This window comes from Pocillopora damicornis, chromosome 3, assembly GCF_964200805.1.
Source record: "Pocillopora damicornis chromosome 3, jaPocDami1.2, whole genome shotgun sequence".
NCBI lineage: Eukaryota > Metazoa > Cnidaria > Anthozoa > Scleractinia > Pocilloporidae > Pocillopora > Pocillopora damicornis.
The window spans coordinates 22,940,756-22,949,622 of NC_142672.1; the positions used below are offsets into that span (position 1 = coordinate 22,940,756).

At 37.8% G+C, this 8,867-nt stretch overlaps 1 protein-coding gene across 7 annotated transcripts; it reads right to left on the reverse strand.

Annotated features, from left to right (window-relative positions):
* Window positions 1-226: 226 nt before the first annotated feature.
* On the reverse strand, window positions 227-5,480 carry LOC149048869 (aquaporin-7-like). Of its 7 annotated transcripts, XM_089201034.1 has the most exons (5): window positions 4,669-5,476; window positions 3,957-4,381; window positions 2,383-2,485; window positions 2,079-2,193; window positions 227-2,036 (listed from the first exon to the last, which is right to left on the reverse strand). In XM_089201034.1, the coding sequence occupies exons 3-5, from the start codon at window positions 2,455-2,457 to the stop codon at window positions 2,023-2,025; spliced, it is 204 nt and encodes a 67-aa protein (XP_089057160.1). In that variant the 5' UTR covers window positions 2,458-2,485; window positions 3,957-4,381; window positions 4,669-5,476; the 3' UTR covers window positions 227-2,022. The 7 variants fall into 7 exon arrangements, 6 of the variants coding, with proteins under 6 accessions (XP_089057160.1, XP_089057155.1, XP_089057157.1 ...); XM_089201029.1 differs by having other exon boundaries at window positions 227-2,193; window positions 4,669-4,813; XM_089201031.1 differs by having other exon boundaries at window positions 227-2,193; window positions 3,957-4,304; window positions 4,669-4,804.
* Window positions 5,481-8,867: the final 3,387 nt, after the last annotated feature.

Sequence of the window (8,867 nt, forward strand, 5' to 3'; positions counted from 1 at the left end):
TCTTTGTCTTAATTAAGTCACTGGATCGCCTTTTTTCTTCTTCTTCTTTCAAGGAGAACTGGAGCGTGAGCTGACTTTTTTGTTATGTTACTTTGTCGGTGTTTCTTGTTACAGTGAATTTGTCGAATTAGCAACAACATCTCTATTCCAAATCATCTCGGACTAGGTATTTGGTAGAATGGAGTAACGAACTGAAAGAGAAAGTCATGAAAGAAATCCAGAAATATAGCTTTTTGAAATCTTTATTATCGTTTGACAGTGATTAGTGTCACCACTAGACTTTGACGCTTATCTCAGACACGGTCTGAGGTATGTTTGCGTCGCTCATTTGGACCTAAGATGAAATACTTTGCAAAGAGCACTGCTCTCTTCCATACAGAGTATGAACGCTTGAAGCTTCATCAATAGCTATGCTTTAAAGGAAACTTTACAATTCCTTATAATCATCATTAAAAGAAAAACATAGCAGAAACGCGAACTTGCTTATCTCGTTCATAGTTCTTGTCTTCTGTTTTGAAGTCTACTCGACCGTCCGTCTCGTCAACGACTTGTACTATTCAGGACACTCATTGCTTGTGAACTCAATTTGTTGTCTGACTCCACAAGTATGACTCTCTGTATGAAATCCAAACACGTGCAATAAGGATCTTTACGAGGAAATTTTGTTTTCCTATGCATCAAGTTCGAGCAATTATTCTAAACGTAGCTTATAATCAATCCTATTCGATGAAAATCTTCTTCAATGGTCATCTGGACTCCATGGAATATCCAATGCCCCCCCTCGTCCTTCTCCAGCCCTCTTGCATCTGCTAATACACCTATTCTAACTAACCCCCTTCTATACCTTTACTCTTTCTTTAGATAGATTAGATAGATTCTTTATTGAAATACATCGCAGCTCGTAGAGCTGAATTACGCATTTTCATTACAATTCTAATTGAATGTACAAACTTACAAACTGAATAATACCTAAGAGCTAATAGTAGTAATATCTAAAAGATTTAAAAACTATAAACATCTTTTTGAAATCATATTTTTTAAAGTCTAATAATTTAAACAGCATTCACTAGGGCGCATGAAGCCATAATAAAACTATTCGTAAATCTGTTTGTTTTACAGCGCGGTATGCTGAAGGATCGCGCGTGCCTAAGATTGTACTTGCCCCCATGTAGGGGTGACAGTAATTTCCTGAGTTTATGGCCGCTGTCATTGAAGATACTTTCAAACGTACGCTCGCAAATATCACTGTGATTCTCCTCTACAGATGGTAGGTTCGTTAGCGCTAACGCGTGCTGATATTGCATGCTAAGGCAGATGATTCGCATTGCCCTTTTCTGAATGCGCCCTAGTTCTTGCATTAAGTAGGCAGGCAGAGCATAATAAAACACAGTTCCAGCATAATCGATCACGGAGCGCACACATGTGATGTAAAAAAGACAAAGATCTTTCTGAGAAGCCCGGGCTCTTTTAAGCTGGATGAGAAAATAGAGCCTCTTAGCTGCCTTTCTTATCACTTCTGTGATATGCGCGTTACAGGATGGGTCACTTGAAATAGTCACGACAAAGAGTTTTGCATCAGTAACAATCTTTATGCACTCTCCTCCGATAACTACAGGAGGGAAATCATGACTTATTGAAGCAAAAGAAATGCGAAGTTCCTTACATTTGTCAGTATTAGTTTGACTCTATTTCTGTTGGATCAATCCGCTACCTCATCTGCTATAGTTTCCATATTGTTCATTTATCCTTTCCTAATTACATCAGACGTCGTTGTGTCGTCTACGTATTTCCAAAGTGATGCATTACTACTTGCTAAGTCATTAAGGGGTGTAAAATGATGAAATTACAATGAAATTAAAAGTCAGTACGAATAAAATGGTTTGGGTTTTTGTGTTGATGAAAGACAGCTGTAGGAGTAAAGAGCCAGGGTGTCCTTGTGAAGACCTTGTCATCCAAGGAAGATTGGCTGGAAACCTGTTTTGCATAATCGCCATGATATAGTCTGAGTGCGCCAAGTCCTTCTTAGTCACTGATACCTGCTAAAAAGGTAAACCCAAATGGCACATCTGAAATTCCACCGGCCCAGTAGCAGCCAAGCGTTACACCAATTCCCCAACCAAAGTTGACGGAGAAGAAAGTTCCAAACTTCCCCTTACTGAGAACCATCTGCGCCACTGATCCAATTCCAATAGTCTGTAGAATAGAATTCTGTTATTTCCAAAAGCAGTTATCAATCAAGACTACCAACAGTATAAAAATTTTGTGAGTGGCTGAGTAGAGGGAAAACATTAGCCTCCTTTTCAGAACGCTGGCTTTATTGAAATAACAGATATAGTTGAAATGGTATGATCTTTCACTATATTTGCTTCATAAAAGACTCACCAGTAAGATGAAGGTAGCAGCGAACTCAGCTGCAGCTTCTCTCATCAAGGATGGAAAACGAAAGCGAAACGTCATAACTTCCTAAGGGAGATCACCCCGCGACCTAATTTCGAAAACATTAAGATATTGTAAATATTGACGAAAAGTTACTTCATATTGTCACATGAGGGAGACAAAATACGAAAAATTCAATCCATGATACTAGATTGGGGTTTGTTCCTGTCTTGCCACAGTTGTACGATGTTATGCTAAATTCCTCTTGACAACTCATAACAAATGCGGCATGGTATTTTATAATAATTTCCAATTATATTGAAAATAAGTTTGTACAGCTGCTGCCAAGATAAACTAGCACTACCAGCTCCTGGCTTTTATCTATCAGAGTTTTGCTTTAACAAAGATTAGCAGCTACTGTATGGTATAGAAATTTGAATGAAAGTGATCTTCGCAGTAATGTGCACTACTAGAGCAGAAGTGAAAATAAGGCCTGAAAAAAATTCAGGCCTGTGCGGGATTTGAACCTATGACCTCTGCGATACCGGTGCAGAAATGGACCTCTATTTTAAGTGGATCTGAACTAAGAACTGCTCATAAGTAAAGTCAAAGAACCATTGAACAGATCTTTAGCCAAAGCTTGCTGCATTTTGGATTTGATAGACTTAATTCATGGAGAGAAATACATCGTATTCCGGGATACTCTCGTTTACTCCTCCAAACATCTAAAAGATGCAGAAGCCTGAAATTCAATTTCTCACCATTTCTATAGTCAAAAAAAGAGTATGTCATTTACTGTTTGAGTATTTTATTCTATACATTTTAACTGAAAAGTGCCACACTTTGAAACGCAAGAGCGAATTCTTTAAAGATTTCGTGAATCAAATATTTTAACATTGGGCAATGGAAATTACAGGAGGTACCTTAAGGTTAATGGATCCTCTTGGCGGTCACGAGTTGTCGATAATCACCTTGGGCGATTGTGCTGCATTCCGCTAACAGATATTATGGTTTTACATTTTCTGAGGGACATAGTTGTTGAATAAAACGGAATAGTAAACCTGTACGAGGTGTGGGTGGAAAAGATGTCGTCACAGCACCAGTACTGTGACGAAAGTGACTAGATGAGTACTCATCTCGTCACTTTCGCTTTCATTTTCCTTGTTTTGTTTACACAACACCGTAACTCGATATTAACACTGGATTTATTGTCAACGATGGCGTCCTTCTAGTAGCCTTAATCTCGAGCTCTGTCTTTCATCTCCGTTAGACTTCCTAATAAGAGACGTCTGATAGTCATTTCTCCAAGTGGGCAATCAATAGAGGTTAATGTTAACTTATTTGATGTCCTGTATACAGCCTGATACAAGAGACAAGGGTCAACTAGTCACCTTTGCGTGTTTTTGTCTTACAATTTTTGTGTTTAAAAAAATCCTTTTTTTCGACAGTTCAAAGGCCAGGAGGAGAGAAATGCTCAGTCGAGCAAAATATATTTGCCTTAGTGACAATTTCAAGTGAAAATCTTATTTAAAAACGAACTTTTGCCTAACGTGGTATTTAAAGACATGATACCTGCGTACCTTTCCAACGCCTGATCCAAGAAGCAAAATATTCCAAGCTCAACATGACCGGGCGGCCACATATCTTACGCAGAATCCAAGCACATATACTGTAGTTTCATTTCAATTTACCACAAACTCAGTCTTCTTCGTCAAGCCGACGCTAAGCCGCAGTTTGCTTCAAAAGTTTCCAGTTTAGACGTCGCTAACAGCCCTCGTTCACTTTCACACGTCACACAACCGTTGAAAACCAGCTTGGTAACCCTGCCTCCTTTGCAAACTGTGGCTCGCCGGGGACCACACCGTCACTTAGCACCCGTGGTTCTTGGTTCTAAAAACAATTTGTTGATGCCAGTACCGGTGTGGTCCCTGGCGAAGTACATGACGAAACCATGACTCTTATTTCGGGAAGGAGTTTTTTCTCTTTGTCGCGTGCAGTAAAGAAACTAGAATATGTTGCGTAATTAGATACAATTAGGTAAACAATTAACCACGACCGAAACATTGTTGAATTTTGGTTGCCAATATTTAGTTAATAGCGAATTAAGATCAGGTAATCGTAAAAGGGATGGCAAACGAAGCTAATACTTTGAAAGCCAAAATTATGCTATTATTCACAAAAACAGACTCATCTCATTAAATCTGTTCAAGCTAAAATCTTCTACAAGAAAATTTTCCGCTTACGAGAATGTAAAACTGGCTATAGAAAAGATAACCTTAGATGGAAGCATACCTTGTCAAGTAATCTGGCGATTGTGATCCCTGGAATATTGAAAACAGGTCTGAAATTGGAATTAAGACTGTGTGATTGTTTCAGAGCCTCTGGTGATCAGTGTTCTTCGAGTTGCGTGTAGATTCATATGTGCAAACAAAACTACGTGTTATTCATTTTGAAAAACAAATATTGTGACATCCGCACTTTGACACAAACATTTGTTTCAAAAAATCGCGTGGGTTTGGACCGACGACAGAAATGCAGTTACGAGGCAAAGGTAGAGGAGACCTTAGCTTGTTTCAGGCGCCGGTTCAGTTTGTAAAACGAAGCTCGACATTAACTCACGTGTGACAGACACTGAGGAGCAGAAAAAAGAAGAAACTCATACCCAAGCCCCCCTCACTTTTTCTCTCCACCGCTACTATAGCACTATTTAGCAGTTCTCTCCGTTTTATCCACTGAACGTCTGTAACAGCGCAACACAAACCTTTGATTTGAAATATTTCCAATGAGAGAGAAAAACAAACAAAAAACAACAACAACAAAGAAAAAAAGGAAAAACCAAAATATTTCCCTTTTCCTTGAACGAGTGCGGAATCCGCAAGTCTGGGGATCGGTTCCTCGTAGGGACTCGGAACTTTTTTTCGTTATTCCACGCTCGAGACAAGACAGATAATGAACAAATATTCTCAATACCGAACTATAACTCTTTAGCTCAGTTACCAGAGGATCCCTGCGACCGCAAAATCATGTTTGACGCTCAGCGCTCTTACTGAGGACAAACAAGCTTTCATTTCCGACATTTATGATTACGGTTCAGTATCCTCCTCATAACACAGCTCTACTGCACCAAGAAATTCCTTCATTGTCAGTTTATTACTCGAACTAGCTTTATAGGCAGAAGGAAATTTCAATCTAATTTGTTAAAATTTCAGTTCCAAGATTTATATGAAAACGTGTTGTTGCATAAATTACTTTATAACTAGTCACCATCGGTGTAACATGTTTGTTTTAGTTCATTTTCCATTCTTCCATTCTTTCTTACGTGATAAACAGTTGTTAATACAAAAGAAGTCTCTATTTTCAAAGTTCAAACCCTCTGTTGCCTTTTTTTTTTATTCTATTTTTCCTCTTTATTTCCTATCAAGTTTTTTAAGGATGGTAATTTTGTAACCTAAATGAATTTGTTTTTTGGCTCGAAACAAACAAGCAAACAAACAAAAAGATGTAGAAATTTTTAGATTTTTTAATTTTCAAATGAATATGATTGAAGAAATGAATGATTTTTAATCGACATCTGAACTCTGTTTAGTTGTTTTTCAGTCCACGTAAAGAACTGGCGAGTTTGAGAGGGGACGGGGTTCACAATTGAAGCGCAGTCCTCTAAGTATTTCTTGGTGCACGTAATTTCCAAGAAGTCACAAATTTTCATGAGAGTTTCACGCGGGTTTTTCATCAAATCCATGCTGTGCACATCGAGTACACGACCTGGAAAGTTCTTCTTGACTTGCGAACTTCCCCTCACTTGGGTACTGTATTCCACTATGGAATCATCGAGCTCCTCGAGACAATCACACTGCAATTACCCAATGAACATAGACATGGAAGCACGTTATCAAGAAAACCATAACAAAAGAAATGCATCAGCATATACACATAAACAAACAAAGGAAAAATTCATCATAAAAAAAGAGAAAAAGCTAAATAGAACAGACAAGCAAAAAAAGCAAAATAATGCCAGGGTGCCTGCCTAGGGGAGTAGGAATATCACGTTGCTTCAATAAACCCATTTTTAAAAATGGTTGGCATTACTATTACTAACTCTTTTGTGAGCGAGAAATCTACCTCCTTGATAAACGACAGGCAAGTCAAGGCATTTCTGAACCTCGATGGCGAATAAAGACGCTCAAAACCCAGGGTAAGACTTTTCGTCGTCAGCAGGTCGACGTTATTTCCACCTCCACCCACCAAGTTTTAGTCTCCCCCCCCTCCCCCCCATCGCAAAATAACTATAATACCATAGCGTGTTGTAAGGTAGATTTAAATGTCTCCGACCACCCACCAACCTCAAGGTTGTCTTGGACTTTGTTTTTCTTGACTTTCGCCTTGCGAAGCGCTAAAGTTGCAATATTATCGAAAGGATTACGTACAACGTGAATGAATTTAAGCTCTCTGCCAAGTTCACGCCCTAAATCTCGGAGATGCTGTCTTCCTTCACTTTGGAGCAAAATTTTTGAAGCCTGAGCTGCTTTCTTATCTCCAATCACCTGCGTGAAGAGCACTAATAATAATAATAGGCTTTATTTAGAGAGGGTAAAAACTCTTAACAGTAGCCCTAAGACACTGATGACTCTGATGACTCTGCACTGGATGTTAAACATTTATTAGATAAGATTGAATTATCAAACCAAGGTCTGAGATAACACAGGCACGAGGTATGATAATTCATAATACCATGCAAAATCCAAATTAAAGAATTATATTTTATCATTCGTATTTTTTTTTTAAAAGGGAGCCATTTCTTTCTCACTTTGGAAAAGTTTGACTTACAAGCGTTAATCAAATATGTGCATAAACCACAAACTAACCGTGTTCTACGACTTAATAAACCACTATGCTGCCATGCCTTGGCTACCATGCCTTGAGTTGGTTTATATTAACTATTGATTGTAGGACGAGTTTTACCGGCATAGTAAGAATCGTAAATCCGGTGATCTTTGCCTCTTGTTAAATAGTTCCGAGAGATGGAGTGCTTGCAACTTGAATAATAACGTCGTGTTCTGGCGATGAATTTAGCAACAAACCACCAATTGGTTTGTCGCTACGATTTTCTTGAAATAGAAAAAAATGCCAACTAACCCTTCTCGGCGAGTAGTTTGGTAATTTCTGAAGGTCTGTCTCTTTTTTCGCGCAGCGAAAAATGAAGGCTGTAAAGGGAACAATCAGTTAGTTGAACTGAATTTTAAAAGAGATTTGAAACGTTTGAAATGTGGAATGATTCAGACACCTTGTTCCGACTGTAACGACCAAAAGTTATTTTCATAGAAATACTTAACTTTCATTGCCATCTTTTCTTTTACGGCTGGAGAATATTTTGATGACTCAGTTTAAAAAGAAAAACAGACCTTTGTCAATTTAGATGCAACATTTTAGTTAATTTAAGTTTCAACCGAGCTATTACACTTCATTTATCAACTATTGGATTATAGACATTGAAAGTTTGTCCAGTGAAAAGTTTGTTCAAGAGGAGAAACTATTGCAGACTATGTCGGCTTCACGAGCCGACACTTACATTAACGTTTGGAGGAACACAAGCGATCAACAATCGGCAATCAATTAAAGGACGAGCATGGAAAGGATTCTGAGACCAGAGAAATAATTTTCAAGATTTTGGAGAAATATCCGAGTAAACGGGACTGTTTGATCTTTGAAATGCTTTTTATTCGCGAACTTAGAGCAAAACTGAACAAACAGAGTGATTCTATTCGTGCAAAAGTATTTACCTGATCGATTCACTTTTAATATTGTTTCTTTCGCCTCAGCGTTTTTTATCATTCTTGTCTCAATTTTCTCGTATTGTTTCTATGTAAATATTTAAGAGTTTTAGTAAGATCTCATTGGCATTTTTTCTATTGGTTATATAAGCGCATGATAAAAATTTTTTTTAAATTTTTTTATATAAATGTTGAGTCGTCAATAAGCTGCCTCTTTCTCTTAAACCCTAAATAAATTCAATGAATATGGAAAAAAAAAAAGAAAGAAAAAAACGTTTTAGTATCAGAAAGGCGTTATGACAATTTGCTTGAAGCGACAATTTACTTGAAGCAAAAATTTGCCAACTTTTAGTAGTTTGGGTAATTCTAGTCGAGAAGTTCTGACGGTCTGTCTCTTTTTTCGTGCAGCGAAAAATTAAGGCTTAAAAGGGAGCAATCCGTAAGTGGAACTAAATACTATAAAAGAGATTTGATAATGTTTGAAAAAAAAAAATCTATTTAGTTGGCGTTCAAAGCGTCCTCCTCCTTTCCTCCAAACCGAAGTCCTTCACCAAAATTAAAATCTGGAAATTTTCCCCTTCTGGCGCATCTTACCCGATGGGAAGATATTTCAGTTTTCTATGGATATACTGGTAACTTTCCAATGCTTTTTGACCAATTAGAGCGCACGTTTTGTCCAAATTATTTCATAAAGGTAAATGAAAACTATACCTGTACACTCTT